This window comes from Penicillium robsamsonii (assembly GCF_028829455.1).
Source record: "Penicillium robsamsonii strain IBT 29466 chromosome Unknown utg000004l_segment0_segment0, whole genome shotgun sequence".
Classification (NCBI taxonomy): Eukaryota; Fungi; Ascomycota; class Eurotiomycetes; order Eurotiales; family Aspergillaceae; genus Penicillium; species Penicillium robsamsonii.
In genome coordinates this window covers 144,031-159,877 of record NW_026643222.1, presented here as the reverse complement: position 1 = coordinate 159,877, position 15,847 = coordinate 144,031, and the positions used below count along the sequence as shown (strand labels likewise).

The window sequence follows — 15,847 nt, the reverse complement described above, 5'->3', positions numbered from 1 at the left end:
CACACTGTAGATGTTGAGTTCGATAATCAATAATGCGCGAAAATACGGTACGGACTAAACACACACCTGTAGACTATAGGTATACATGTATTAGGCTGTGCGGAGTTTATTATAGAGAAGGCATGGGATTCCACGTGCACAATCAAAAGTGGACATTTTTACCACGTTTTCGAAAAGGGATGGCTCGCCCCATATGGAGATGTGCTGGGATTCAGAGCCAAGCCGAGTTTAGGCCGTGAAAGTCAAAATGTTGGACCGTGCACCAAACTTACTGTATGCTTTGGGGCTAGTTTGCTTAGTGTTGTGTTTTATGGGGTGTTGTCTTGGGGTAGGACACCTACAGGGTTGTATATCTTGACAATGACAACAATCTACAAGTGTAGTTGTTGAAGGCAAGGGGGTAAGGGCGCGACCTATGTGGGTCATGAGAAGGAACTATACCGTTCGAGTTTTGTGGCAACTGGCAAGTTTAGAATGGTACTGTGATTTACTCACTCATATTCTCTTCGGGGAGTTTCCCAACAATAAAGCCAAGTTATCCAATGGTAGGGCCTAGGTAAGTCGTTCAGTTCTACTAGGCGATCCCGGCCTCGGCCCTTTTTGCTCTGCCATTTCATTAGATAGATCTACAAAACAGCCCTATAGCTTTACAATATGTAGGCATCATTCTGAAATCATGAACTCTTTAGTACAGGATGGTAAAGGTCTTGGTATTTGTTTTAACCAAGGCATTGTATATACTATACGCAGTTCTGGCTTAGGATACACCAAATAATATTGATTCATCCAATCATCTATCCAAAGTCAGATTATTGAACTGCGTAGTCAAGGAAATGAGTTTTGTCAGGTTTGTGCAAGTTCATCCCAAGGTTTAGGTTATCAAACTTGGATCTACGGATTGCCTCCGACACCTACCTAGGTAATTTATCGGGGATTGGCTCACGATTAGACCATCACTCAGCTCTGCAAACTCTTTCTAGCGTCTACAAACTCACCATAAAAAACCAAACCGTCACCAACAAGACAATATTCAAGCAAAAAAAATGAACATGCGACGAGATCTACCAGAACCCCCCGAGATCCTCACTCGCACGAACTGGAAATCATGGAAAAAAGACATCGAAAAACACGCCCGAAAAGAAGGAGTCTGGAAGTACTGTGACCCCAGTGCCCCAGAAAAATACTATCCCGAGCTCCATGAGCCCGAAAAACCACACGTCTCCACAGTCCGACCCGAGGCAGAATCCATCATTGACCTTGGAGAGGATGACTTCATCGAACTATCCTCGGTCGTGGATCTGTACTGGAAGCAGATGCACGTATACGAGAAGATCCAATCCGGACTAGAGGTCATCTTTAGACTTATACGATACCATGTCGACGAAGAATACCTGAATTTCATTAGGAATGCACAAACACCGCTGGAGCAGATGACGGCGCTATCTGCTAAATTCAAGGAATTTCGCCTGGGGAGTCTGCAGCCAAGATGGGAGCGTATACAAAAGCTGGCTAGTAAGGCGGAGGTACAGGAGTTATTTGAACTATGGAATGCACTGTTCACGGACTGCGATGGATATCATTCTGGTAACGCTCGTAACCAGGATGCCTTCTGGGAGTGTGTTGAGACAGCAGGATATTCCTCTGCAAACTGGTTACCTCTCACTTCTCAGAACTGGATTGAAAATCCCGACGCTGTTGAGTCGAGGTACTATGAGGCTTGCACTCAGCCTCATTCCGTGGTTAGGCGGGAGTCTACCGCTTCCCTGCACCGAATTCAAATACCCAGCTATGAGAGCGACCAATTCCATACACTGGAGCTAGAGTCTATCGCTCCCCGGCACTGGATTAAAACCTCCAACACTGTTAACTATGGGGATGGCTGTGCTCAAACTCGTTCGCCAGCTAAACGGGAGTTTATAGATTCTCCGTATTATGTTAGCGACAGCGAGTCTACGGTGTCAATTGGACACGCCTCTCTAAGCCCTCAGCTCAGTTCTAGGGCTGGTCGGAGTGATCAGCGTGGAGAAGTCTCTGGGGGCGATTTGGAGATAACGGGTCTTCTGCGACAGTTAGTGCGCCAGGCAGAGAAAGCGAAACCGAATTGCGATGATTTGGATAAATGGTAGAAAAGGACGGCGATGATGTATTTTATTTGGACTTTGATGCTTTGAGTTGGAACATTCATGTCTTTTCGTTGTTGATAGGAAGTGAGTTGCTATAGTTATTTTCAGGTGGATTTTGCTACCATTGCTTAACGAGACCATTGGATCACTTGATGGCCTCGTTGTTTGCCACGAACTGTCTTACACAGAATCAAGATCAATTTCAAGTGTCTATTTCTACTTTCGTTTGAAATTGTCCAGGGTGGATCATCAACTCGTCGAGTGGTCTATGGTATTATGATATGAAGTATGACCAAATCAATAAAACGTTTCTAATGAATTGTTTCTTCTTCTATACTCAACTCCCATCTCTGAGTTTTGTCTTCAGCATTGTTCTTCTCTATTTGATCCATTCTCTCAGTCGGAGAAAGTCCGCGTAGTCCTTCGGCAACTTGGGGGTGTTCTGGATATCTTGCATCCGTTCGTAGGCTAACGGCTATCGGCCTCTTGTCCCAGAAACTATTCTGGTTTATAGTGCACATTTATGCAAATTTGTACAATAACAAGGCCGGCTGGCCCAATGGCAAGGCGCTTGACTACGAATCAAGAGATTGCAGGTTCGATCCCTGCGTCGGTCACTATCTTTTTTTCTAATTTTTTATTCCTCCGACCGAGAATATCTCTTTTTTGCCCTTTTTTGTGGGATCTTTTGGTGTGAAAAAATTTGCTTGATCAAATATAAATTATTCTACATGTTTTTGACAAGAAATCCCCACTGAATTGGTCCAAAATGTCAAAATCATCGAATGTGAAAGTTAGCCGAATGAGATATATATATCTCCTAAGGAACTCATGTCCTCAAAACCCACCGAGCAAAGTAAACGAACATTATCTTCCCTTCCAATTCGATCTATAGAGAACATTGGCCGTGTGGCAGTTAAAGCACAATTGTTCCTTTGAAGTTTCTAGTTGAATGCATCGTTTACACCTGCGCAGCTTATGACTCAGTAACAGTTCCGTCCACTTATTCAATGTACACAATCATAGGTATTTTATCCTTTCCTGTACAAAAGCTTGACTGGGATATGCTATCCCACACACAAATGTAGGCCCGAGACGGCAACTTAGTTATAACTGGCTCAGAAGATATTTAGCTGCAAGATATACGAAATAGGCTATAATTGTCATGATTCTGGCGGTTATGTACTCTCTTGTTTGGCATCATCTTTGTTGCGCCGCTCGCGAACTACATGCCTCATGCGCTAGGCCTCACCTGGCATGACTACCATGAATGGTAGGCTAATAGGTCTCTTCGAATATATTGAAATCACCCGCTCGGGCATTTGTGGAACGGATGAGCGCTTTTTGAAGACAACCCAGGTTCTCGGTCGTGAGAGTGTTGGCATTACCAGACCTATGGGTTCAAACGTGACCACAGTCAAGGTTGGCGATTGTGTTGGGTTTGGATATGTGCGCAAGGTCTGCGGCGCCTGTGGTAATTGTGGAACTGGTTCGCATTTTTCTGTCGTCAATCTTCAAAAATCGTCACTCTAACACGTAATACCAGGCTGGGATCAATACTGCCGGAGTGCTAGTATTTACGGTGAATGTGGCTTTGATGTCGGCACCTTCGGCCATGGTATAGTCTGGGATGCCCGGGCAGTTGATGTGTTAAGCTTCAGAATTGGCATATATTAGTCTACAGGTCCTGACCAAAGTCCACACTACATGTCTGCTTCCTATTATTATCAAAGTACTATAGACTAGATTTTGAATGAGAGTATCTTTGTGAAATACTTAGGAACCTGCTCATAAAGTGATATCCCGGGAAACTCGCGACACCTAAAATCCGGTGCTGCTACATACATTTACCCAGAAAGATCCAACACAACCCGACCCTGCAGCTTTCCCTCCTCCATCTCCTTAAATACCTCAGTCAAAGCATCCATCTTCTCAGTTCGATAATGCACCTTAATAACACCTCTCGCAGCAAACTCCATAGTCTCAATAGCCTCCGCCCGATTCCCAACCGCCGACCCCGTAATATTCCATTGATTGGAGATCATCGTAGACGGGAACGCCGTCGCAATAGCCTGCGGGTCATTTTCCGGAAGGCCCACACAGACCAATGTACCATTGAAACGGAGTAACGGCAGCGCCTGCGCATATGCCGCATTCACAGCCGTACAGACAATCGCCGCGTGAGCACCCAGCCCATCCGCTAGCGAATGAACATGTTTCGTCAGCGCAGCGCCTTTATCGTCCCTCGGGAACTGCGTGATGTCCACGAAATGATCCGCCCCGGATTCCTTGACTAGTCCCTCTTTGCTGCCGTGGTCGATGCCGATTACCCGCAGACCCATTCCACGACTCGCGAGCTGCACGGCAAGGTGGCCTAAGCCCCCACCAGCGCCGGAGATTACCACCCACTGACCGGGTTTCGCGTGGCTACGCTTCAGCGCAGAGTATACGGTTACGCCGGCGCAGAGGAGTGGTGCTGCGGCGGCCGAGTCGAGAGCATCTGGGATGGGGGTTACGTAGTTTGCGGGCCCTAGTGCGTATTGCTGAAATGTTCCTGGTGTGTAGTAGCCGGAGACTTTCTGGTTGAAGCATAGTCCGTCGGCGCTGGCTTGGCAGGGTTCTAGATGGGGATGATGTTAGGTTAGATCTTCGCTGTTGAGGGGATATACGTACGGCAGTTCCCGCATGCACTGGAAACCCATTTGATGCCGACTCGATCGCCGATCTTCAGGTTTGAGGATTCGCTGCCCGCACCGAGCTTGACTACCCTACCCACGCCTTCATGGCCGCCCACTTGGCCTGGCTGGGTTGGGTATGGGAAGCCGGTCCACTGGGGGATCTAAGTTAGTTCCCGAGACATAAAAAGAATAACTAGGATGTGCGCATACTTTGTTGGTCATGATACTAAAGTCCGAGTGACACACGCCCGAATGTGTTCTATTATTGTCAGTACTATTCTAGTGTAAAATCACAATAGAACGTACAAATTAATCAGAACCTCGCCAGTACCAGGCTCTGGAATATCGAGTTCCACAACCTTCGTCGAAACCGTCCCAGGCTGGTCGTAGATGACGGCCTTTTGCTTGGTAGGGGGTGTGTGAACGGTCATAATGACTGATTACTGGTGACAGATGGAAATGAGGTTGGATATTGAATTATGAAGTCGATCTTAATAGGGGTTTTAGCGCTGGAGAGATGTGTGTAGAGTAAAAACTTGATTGAATGCTGCGATGGGTCTTAAGTACATAGTTTATCCCCTCACGCGCCAATTAGTAAGAGCGGAGAAGATCAAAGTGGGAGGGCTTCTGGGCTAAATCGCGGGGTTTGAGGCGTTCGAATAGGATCATTGGCATACGCTGGCTAATGCAGCTTTTACACGGATGCACGCTGTGCCTCGGATGGTTATTTAGTGCATTATAACGTTATAATAATGGATATTTTTGTGCCTGGATGAATTGAGGGGTGAGGTGCGGAGTCATGGAAGAACCTCGGTTACATCCCTGTATATTCTTACATTGCAGAATGGACACCAGAGTCAGAGTATAAGAAAAATCTGGGGAGGTGGAAGACTGCGAAGGCTTTATATTCATCGGAGAAACCCCAAGGTCTCGTGGATGATCACGAAATGTACCGTGATTGTTCCACTCCGATTTGGACTCACCCCTTGCCGCTTTGTTTACGAGCCCGAGAACACACTTGGATACATCCATGGTTAAGATCCTGTAGGTCCATGGTAGAGCTGAAAGGTTAACACAATCAAAGCGGCTTCTGCCTGTGCTATTCCTATTTAGGAAAACTAAGTATGTGTTAACTAGTATACTTCGAAATAGCACCCCTTGAATGAAACCCAGCTTAGTTTATTTACATCGTCTCATTCATAGCATAATCCTTTTAGTTTCTACAGTGTCACCCATTTCCATCGCAATGGAAGGTCTGAAGCAAACAAATTTGCGAGCGCATCATGGGTCACATTCCAGATCTGATCCAAGATCTTCCTCAAACGGTTGATTCGACGCCAATTCAAATACTTGGCGATACTCCCAACAGCGTTTTAGACCCTGGAGATTATCTAGGGTCTCTATGCCCATTTGTGTCAAAGACCCAGGAGTCCTTTCACGAAATTCACCCAGACAAACATGCTTTCTAGCTGTGAAGATATACAGAAAGGTGCCTTAGCATGGATATTTTTTGAACACAGGACACCTTGAACAAAGTGGTCTTTTCAAATGGTTCTCCACCAGACCGATAATTCACTGCCTCGAGAGATACTATGTCCACCGATCTAAGCCGCTATCCTATATGCACATAAAAAACAAACATCGGAAGATATCAATATGTACCCACAAATTCTACGCATAAGAAGCCCAGCCTATTGAAAGTTAGTAAAGTAGTTGGTGACAAAACTCAGGGGAAGGATAAAAGAAGACATACCACAGTACAACATAGCAAGGTTCTTCTCATCACACGCCTGCTGGACTAACTCATTCACAGTAGCAGTCACGCTCAGCGTTTTGCTTAGTTTTTTCGCCACCACGGTCAATGCACGATCAGCTTCACTAGGCTCATTCTCATTCTCACTCCTCGAGGGGGGATCTTCAGCCGCGCCAGGCAGAGCCGGAGGGCCATCACCAGCTTGGTTATCTTGCATCTGCATCTTCTTGATACGAAGCGGAGAGACAGTCCAACTATACAGTGGATCGTAACGCAGTACGTCAAGGATTGTCATTATACTGTAGGATTCTTGGCGGAGTGCTTCCAGAGTGAATTCACAGCAGCGCCGGAAAACGCCTTCGGTTTTTGTGATACCGAACCCATCAACTAGATCACGCGTTAAGCGGAACGGGACCACCTCCGGAACAGGTAGCACCCGTCCCTGCTCAAATGCTACACCGAGATCAATATGCACCACCTCCCCGGTTTTCTCATCAAGCAGGATATTATGTCCATGTCGATCGCCGAGGCCGAGCACATGACCCAGGATAGAGATGGCAGCAGTACTTCGTGTGTATGCTAGCCGCTTGCTAAACCAGTCATCTGGGTTATTGAACTTCTCCATGAAGAAATACCTCAAGACTGGATGGAAATGCTCGGTCACCTGTCGGTAGGTTCTGACGCGTTGCTCAAACGATTTGGTCTGCACATCGGCGATGTGTTTCCGGCAAGAGTTGGGTTTCATGTCCTTGGGGAAGTATTTTTGATGTGCGGGCATCAGGTAGTCGTGGAGAGGAATTGTGTTCGGAACGAACTCGATAATTCCGGCGCTTGGTGTCAATGGGAGAACTTTGTATGTTCGGATGCCTAAGCTCCGCTGGCGTGTGGGTTGGTGATCTTTCAGAAGACTGCTGACTTGCTCAAATACTTGCTCCATGATGGCATCTTGACGCAAATCATCATTCCCTCCCTTGTACTGTTATTTTGTTAGTTAAGAACGTTGGCAAATAAAGATAAAGCTTACCAATTGCTTGTACCGCTCGCCGTTGGATGCAACGGCGGTCACAATTTTCGGCGCGCTAACGCCGGAAGCAATCGTGAACTCAGGGTGAAACTTCGTGACGGTGGGAACATGACTGTAGTTGCAATCTGCGCGGAGATCGATTTTCATTGTCGGCGGTGGAAGTTTGTATGTGATGGCATCTTGTCCAAGGCGCTGGCCAGTAGTCAAGGTCTTCAGTGGAACTTTAGCACCACTTTTGTATTTGCTGTCTGGTTTGTCGATCGCAAATCGCACATAGCTGATGTTCACATTGTGCACAGCAACCCAAGTCTGACCGATCAGACTGTCATTCTTTAGACGATCCACAAGTTGATTTGCCGCGCGGAAACGCGAGTGAGACGATTGATCTTTCCCTCCTTTGGACTTGCTGCTAGCAAAAATCTGGTACATGCCATGGAAAGGATGCTCAACACATATCTTGAATACTAATTGAGTGAGTAATGCCTGGAAGTCGTCGGATACATCGAGTAGGCGAGATGATAGCTGATTCATTAATGGCGCAAATTTCCGGCTGGGTACCTCGTTGAGATACCTAGAAACAGCTGAATTTGCAGTTTCACTGTCCGATTTGTCAAGCCAGAGTGCACAGAAACGTAGAGCATCATTATTGTAGGCATCGCTTTCCCTCAAACTGAGAAGATAATTCTCGAGGCACTGCTGTAAGAAATCCTCCCGACTCCGCAGCAAACGTTGATATTCGCGGTCGTCAAGGTCGAACCATTGCTTTGCTTTCGCCCGATAGTTCTTTAGGTATTCTCTTTCCTTGCCTGTGGCGTTCTTCATCATGTCTTCAAGGCCAAGGACTTCTTTCTCCTTGCGATTACGCAGTTGTTCCACTCGCTTGAAATCTTCGAGTCCATCGGGGTTCAGTAGCTGCTGATCACAAAATGTTGCAAATCCGTGATAGACCCGTCCAGCCTCTTCTCCATCGGAACTTCCTTTCAACTCCTTGACCGCGGGATATAGGTACTCTTGAAGAATCGAGTCCGGCTTTTCCAAACGCGCTTCAGCAACGTGGTGACCCTAAACATGATATTATTAGCACTTTAGATAGAAAAATCGTCAAATGAGATCCAACTTACCAAAGTCACGAGAAGTTCGGCCCGACTGAGAGGGATTGCCTGCTTATGAAGGTCATTCTGGCATTTTAATTGCTGCAGCATGCGAATGGATGCAGTCATCTCTCCTTGATCCCACAGGACATTAGCAAGATCAAATTTTGCGGCTCCGTCAATGTTCATTCCCAAGGCTGCGCACGGTTCGGCAAGCTTCGAAAGGCTCATTGCAGATTTGAGCGACGCCTGGGAGATACCATGAGTTCTTGTGATTTCCAGGGACCGTCGAATGACTTTCGCTTCTAGAAGTCGCGAATCCCCAAGACTCAGTTTTGCCCGTGACTTGAGGATGTCGCTTTTTCTGACTGATGAAAACAACGCCTCATGCCAAGACAAAATTTCCCCAACTTCATGATAGCTGCTATAGTTAGTATGTATCCTATAGACAGTTCCGGAAAGGCACACACGCACCTCTCGGTTTTCAACCAGCTGCTTCTCGCCATTATATTCTGCCATCCTTCCTCTATATCTTCAGAAGATACGGAGCGCAAAGTGTCGCTGATCTCAGTCATAATTCCCAACGCGCGCATTGAGCTCCGTAGTTGAATAGCAGATCCACTGGTCTTGAGAAGAGAACTTAGTGTTGTCAACAGACCGCCCTCAATCGAGCCAGTAACCTCGAGCAGAGAACCCGAGGTATTGAGACTTTGGAATGTCCGGAATACAGCAGCAGACGGGGACGAATCCAAAGGAGATACGGGAATATCCCATTTTTGAAGACTAGTGGCAGCTTGCAACATGCTGTCAAAGGCGACAGGGGTATCGCCTGCACCGTTGGAGGCAGAGAGCATCGTATTGGCAATACCCTGAAGGTTGGTAGCATTCAAAGCCTTCAACACGCCGTATGATTCCGCACTGTCAGACATCTGGATTTCACTGTCGTATTTTGCACTCTGGAACAAGAGGTTTTTAAATCCAGAACTTTCATACTCTAGTCGTTCCATAACGCTGGTCAAAGATGAGCTCTGTTGAATGCCATAGAACAAATCCGGATCATCAATGTTTTTGAAAACATCATGCAGTAAAGCAGGTGGTGGCTCGTATCTAACGACAGATGACCGACGAGATGTCGTAACCACTCGGGATGTTTGTATTTCCAGGAAAAGCAGTGAGGTTTTATGCAAACCACAGCGATGTGCGGCCAAAGATGCCTCCCCGAAGTCAATATCAAGCCATTTATCGCGTTGGACCATAGTTGACTCATTTGGAACAGGTTGATTGCGAAGGTAGAGAATGCAGTTGATGACAAGCTGAGCGTGAGGTAATGTTTCCTCGCCAACTTCACACAACACCTGTCGGAAAGCAGCAGAGATATCTTCTCGGACCTCCCCCCTTTCGCCTTTATCATCCCTTTCTGACAGCAAAACATCATGAACCATGTATGGCAACAGCTGCACCGCCAAACCAGGAGTCACGTTAAGAACTTTACAAAGAGAGCCAATGACTGGGTCTTCTAAAGCAGCATTCGATAAGAATAAGGAAACGCTGCGAGCCCAGTCAGCAACAGACAACCCGGAGGCGCTGGCCGTTGCATTTTCGCATCTCTCTTGCTCCGAATTTGAAAGTGAAACTGCGGGGCATGTGTATGGGTCCCATCTGAGAGCTTTCAGCAGAGATTCAGGAATCACCTCGCTGCAGCCTTGGAAGTCTGGATAATTGGCAATGTTGCTGACGATTAGTTGCAAAGTACGCTCAGCCAGGCCAGCTTCAAAATTCTGTTGCACGTGCAGCATATCGCAAAGCACCCGAATGATTCTGGCCTTAGATTGGCAGAAAATATCAGATGACAAAGAAGACTCGGGGGACTGGAACAGTGAGAGATCCTGTTCTCGCAGGAGGAGTTGATTGATTTTCCCAGTGGCAGCGAAGGATCGTCCGATGACCTGCGCGGCCCAAAGTCGATACTGAGGTCCTTCATTGGAGGTTTGAAGTGTATGCCATAGAGATACAACATGGGAAGTGGGATCCACATCCTCATTCGAGACCCAATTCCCAGTGTCGGGTGTCTGCTCGAATTCGGGACATAAGAGGGACAGAACAAGATCGGTCACAGGCTTACTTAACAGCGAAGTCATAGAATCGCGGTCTTTGAGAACTTCAAGGACGAAATCCTTCCCAATCTGTCCACCCGAAGAGTCCTCAGATGTTGAGAATTTCTCAGCTAGTGAGACAAGCCGATCAAATGATATTTTCGTCTCTGTATCCCAATCAGAGGAACGGAGCTCTCCAAGGAGCTCGACCAGCCATTGGTAGAATTTCTTTGCATTTGACTGCACTTTTCTGAACTGGCTTTCCTGAGTGGTGTTCTCAGGTAACGATGAAAATATTTTGCGGAGAGTAACTAGTGTCGAGACAGCAATACCGGCAGTAAACCCTGGTGTCATCTCGAGATATGGTTTCCCTGCCTCGAGTAGATACCAGAAGACCCCAAGAGCATCCTCAGAGCAATGGATGTCGCTAAGGAAAGGCCGCAAAGAGTTGAGTGTCATCTCTAGAGGATAGTCTTGAAGTATGATGGGGCCAGCGACACAGGCTAGAATTCTTATTTTGCGGATCACAGAACAGGCGTGAAGGGATCCAAAGGCGGGATGTATGGATTCAAGCAGCGAACGGCAGACAAAAGACACCAGTGATGGCGTCCATATTGATTCAAATTCAAAACCAGTGCGTCTGCAAAGAAACTCAATCTCATCCAGGAGATAGCGTGCTCGAAAGGAAGGCTGTTGGTTTGCTGGCAGTGCATTTTGAGATGTGCTTTTCTTGATTATTTGCGTTTGAATGTCGAGCGCATAACCGAAGTTTTCACGCTTTGAGAATGCCCGTTCGATCTGGTCATAGTAGTCGAGGGATTTGAAGAATGCAGCAATGATTAGGGGGAATTGGCTCTCGATTTGTGTCATGAACTGATCTGCCCCGAGAAGTTTGCGCAGACGGATCTCAACACCCCTGGGCTGGCTGCCTTGCCCCGGGGGAGTACTGATATCTCGTGCAATGCTGTACGCCTCGGCCTTGTGAAAAGAAGTCGCCAGTAGCTCGAGATACGGAATTTGAAGGTGTTTCGCAAGCTCAATCATCTCCTGTTCCTTAGCACGCATCATCATTTGTCCAACGATTTCATCTTTGACGTCCACCAGCATGCTTTGAAGGGTGTCATAGCCAAATATGCTAAATGGCATAGACATGATACTCTGTGTCTCGGTCCATGTATAGAGAATTTGAGACGAGAAAAGCCGGAAAAGTTCTTTCGCATCTTGCAGACCAAGGGTCTGAGAAACAGAGATCATACATCTCTCAGCATACCACAGCGATAGGGGCACTTGAGCTGGGGTCTCGAATAGATGGTAGATGCTTCTTCGCAACAAAGTGTGCCATCTGGAAGCCAACTGCGAAAGCACGAAAAGGCGGACTGCAATACCCTCGATCCATTCCGGGTCTCGCGGCAAACTTTCCAATACATCATCGAAGATGGCATCGTGGTCCTTGAGAAGGAACCGCTCAAATAAAGCAGGAATAAATTTTGCAACGTTGAATTTGACCTGTACATCACCTTCTCGAAGGATTGTGAATAAACTTGTTCGTGGTGACGGAAGAGACTGCTCGTTGCCATATGAGGGACATGTACCAATCACCCGCTGAATGAGCTTGGCTAACGCAATATAGACCCTCGGAGTAGCTCTTTTTCGGGCCAAGAGAGCTTCCATAAACCAATTGTACAAGTCCAAAGCCGACTCTTTTAAGTTATCGTCAGGTCCGTTTGTCCAGGAGTCGACAAAGCTGGTCATCATACGGATGCAAACGCAATGTGAAGCCTCACACCTCTCCATTTCATAAGACTGTAGACACTTTTCACCCAAATCTTCGAGGATGGAGAGCAGTTCCGAGGACTCCGATTTCGAGCAGAGCTGGAAAATTTCAGGTAAAATAGCTTGGGCGGCCAGTATATCGGCTTCATCTAATCCTGTCAGGTATTCAGCGATAGATGACGACGGGTCAGAATCTGCTTGGGTTTTAAGAAATATCGACAGTTGGATGGTTACACAGCGTTGATATGTGACAGGGTCAAGGAAGGTAGACAGATAATTTCGGTTCAAGGTAAGAATAGTCTCATCGGTCGCTAGTGGGGTTTCGATCATGAATCGGTCGTCCAGATCCAGATCCATAGGATCTTCGGCTGTAGAGGGACTCTTTGAGCTCTGGCGGAAATGCTCGAGCGTTTTGGAGAGTGGAGTAACGAGCTCTTTAAGACTAAACTGGATGGCAAGGGGAGTACCAGGAATCGTTAAAGGATCGAGGAGCGGTGATAACAGGTCCAGGCAAGATTGTATGAAAGCGGATTCATGAGTATGAGCTGCCAGAAAATCGCATATAGCGTGCCACAAACTCTGACATTTCTGATGCAAATCTTGTGATCGAGATTGAGATTGCAACGATCGAGGAAGACATGCCATGAAGAGGGAAGCAACAATACAAAAGGAAGCCAGAATCTGCAAGTTATCCGGGGTGATATGTGACCTTTCTTCATTCATAGCGTGCCATGCGTGTAAAAACGTCTCAGATCTCGCTCGAAGCAGATCCAAGATCACTGTATCATCAGGGTCTTGCCTAGAGAATTGCTCCAAGGACCATATTTCCTGCAGACCCCAGGGGTTTGCTGGGGCTGAACTCGTGTCAAAACAATACTTCAACAACTCACGGTTTTCATGAAGAAAGAACCAAGTGCGAGCTATAAGCCCCGTTGGTCCTGTGACTTGATAACGAGGAATGGCGAAGGATCGATTAGTGCATGTCAAAAAAAGGGCCAGTAAGTCCAACGGACGAGCGTACGCAGCTACTCGAGCTGTCTGGATTCTATCAGTCACCGAACCTGTGAATTGCCTGTCAGAGCCAAGAATCACGAAAGGGGCATTTGGGGTCTCGTACCAGCCCAAACTTCTCTCAGCCAGCCACATATCTGCATCGAGGCCTGCTGAGCTGAACCAGGATCAAGCTGTGTCTTCATTCGTGCAATCGAGGTCCATAGCCTTAAAGACGAGTCTGAGATGGCAGATGGTCCATTGGCAGAAGTCAAGAGTGACCGCGTCGTCTCCATAGCCACTGAGTAATCTAGTAAGTCTGACTGCAAAATCATACTCAATAGGTTGCACGCAGCTCTCGATGTCACCGGAGATGAGAATGCACGCGTAGTAAATTCGACTACTCGTGGCCAGTGGGCCTTAATTCCTGGCGATTGGGAACTATCCATGTTCGCAATACTGTTTTCATGCGCAAGTTAGGACATTTCTTTTGCTTTTCGTATGGTAGTTCGGTGCGATGCTAGATATGGTTTTCAGTAATGATTTACATACCTCGTCAGAGCAACCATTGACCAGGATGACACAGCACCATTGCCGTCAGTAATGCCCAAAACAAGCTGCTTGAAGAAAGGTTCCTTGGTCTCGATGTCAACCTCGGATTCGAGGAATGGGATGAGTTGTAACGCGCATAGTCTCCTTGTGCCGGTGGCCGAGACCGAATCTCGAAATATGTCCTGGATCTCAGAACTGAAACGCTGCCTTTTGCTTGAGCCTTCGCGTGCCGACCCAGACTTGATTCGAGTATGAATACCCTCCGAGAGTTTGAGCAGCTCTGAAATCAACCAGAGGACTGTCCAGTTATGCTCCGACCTGGGAGTCCCGAGGCGAGGCCCATATACTGGTCTGCTCTGACATGCTTCATTTTGATACAGTATTGTTTCATCAATTTGTAGGATCTCCTTTTCTGATCGTCTCACATATTCCGAATGAAGTGTTCTGGCCAATCCTTCGACGTCGTGCGCCAGAGATTCAGATGGGTCTTTCCGGGCGATGTCCACAAGGATGACCATCGACAGCATCAAAGTGGAAAGCAACTCGTCCTTGAGAATCTGTAACTTAGTGACCCATAGGCGTCGAATTACTGGAACCAAGCCCAAGAGGACTGAACGGACAAGCCCGGATTGATCAAACATGACTTTTGTAATGACTGAATTGATGCTATTGAACGCGAGCTGGTGTGCATTTCCAGCTGCAGATGACTCGACAAACTCCGAAAGTCCGCGGAGTATACTTTGGGCCGTAGTTTGAAGAGGGGGGTTCGGACAAGTTGCCAAGAGTTGAATACAGATTACAACTTCTTCAATGACATTCCTATTGCCATGCATTTCCCTACTGACTGAGGTAGGAGCAATGGTCATCCTTGAGGGGGTAGAACGGCTGTCGCTGGCATCTTGATCTTCGGGGACGGATCGATAACTGCTTCGAATACTTAATTGACTGTCTTCATTCTCCCGGGGGCTAATACTGGCAAGACAAAAACTCATAAGATTTTCCCAATCTTCTTCGTCAAGATGCTCAGTATGAGGACGATAGCGTAGAAGCGAGGCCAAACACTTGGTATAGTCCAGGCTCAAGGGTTCCCACAGACCTTCCCCGGGGACTGGTATGGTCTCAGTAATGTGATCGACGATGGCGCGGACTGTTTTGATTCTCAAATTCCTCAGAAAGAGGTCAACCGCCATTCGGAGTACGGAAGCACATGTTGAAAGCCGCGATGCAGAAGGTGTGTTTGTGGACTTTGGGGTTCTGTTATATATTGACCTTTCTGCTGCGACGAAACGGAATAGTGATTCGAAGATCTTGTGGCAAGCTTTATCATTGAGTGTTTGTCTAGGTACGTGGACGGTTAGTTGATTTGGTAGTTTGGCAAGGTTCATTTGGGGTTAGTTGACTGCCTACAGCTTGGAGCTCTTCTTGTTCTGCTGGAAGATGTGTTTCAAATCTACCAATGAAGTTAGCACCAGTCTTTCCACGATGAGATAAGATAGAAATCATCAAACCTGCCAAACCGTCCGAGCGGGCCTTCTGTTTGTCTGACGAGAGTAGGCTAATCGTCTTGTCGAGAAATATCTCCCCCATCGTGTCTTTTTTCGCGTCTTTGTGACGTATTTTTCGTGGCTTTTTTCGACGTAAAAAAACCCCCTTAGGATCTTGAGCCTCAACACGTCTTCTTGCTGGCAGGAAAAGACATCTCAGATCAATTAACCAGTCTGCGAGCCAATCGAGTCGATAAGCGCGAGGTGATTGTGTTAGTGGAAAGTG

General features: G+C 47.1%; 4 protein-coding genes across 4 annotated transcripts; 2 read left to right on the top strand and 2 right to left on the bottom strand.

The window, feature by feature from the left end:
• Positions 1-1,049: 1,049 nt before the first annotated feature.
• N7447_007543 (uncharacterized protein) lies at positions 1,050-2,126 on the top strand (the record flags this gene model as incomplete). Its single annotated transcript, XM_057231805.1, has 1 exon — positions 1,050-2,126. The coding sequence occupies one exon, from the start codon at positions 1,050-1,052 to the stop codon at positions 2,124-2,126; it is 1,077 nt and encodes a 358-aa protein (XP_057083570.1).
• Positions 2,127-3,389: 1,263 nt separating this feature from the next.
• Positions 3,390-3,800, top strand: N7447_007542 (Alcohol dehydrogenase superfamily zinc-type; the record flags this gene model as incomplete). Its single annotated transcript, XM_057231804.1, has 2 exons — positions 3,390-3,597; positions 3,670-3,800. 2 exons carry the CDS (start codon positions 3,390-3,392, stop codon positions 3,798-3,800), a joined length of 339 nt encoding a protein of 112 aa, XP_057083569.1.
• Positions 3,801-3,970: 170 nt separating this feature from the next.
• On the bottom strand, positions 3,971-5,232 carry N7447_007541 (zinc-dependent alcohol dehydrogenase; the record flags this gene model as incomplete). The annotated part of the gene is made up of 4 exons (XM_057231803.1): positions 3,971-4,743; positions 4,797-4,953; positions 5,012-5,060; positions 5,108-5,232. 4 exons carry the CDS (start codon positions 5,230-5,232, stop codon positions 3,971-3,973), a joined length of 1,104 nt encoding a protein of 367 aa, XP_057083568.1.
• Positions 5,233-6,472: 1,240 nt separating this feature from the next.
• Positions 6,473-15,664, bottom strand: atmA (DNA-binding protein kinase TEL1; the record flags this gene model as incomplete). The annotated part of the gene is made up of 9 exons (XM_057231802.1): positions 6,473-6,492; positions 6,555-7,530; positions 7,579-8,640; positions 8,700-9,093; positions 9,144-13,596; positions 13,653-13,984; positions 14,078-15,415; positions 15,485-15,527; positions 15,586-15,664. 9 exons carry the CDS (start codon positions 15,662-15,664, stop codon positions 6,473-6,475), a joined length of 8,697 nt encoding a protein of 2,898 aa, XP_057083567.1.
• Positions 15,665-15,847: the final 183 nt, after the last annotated feature.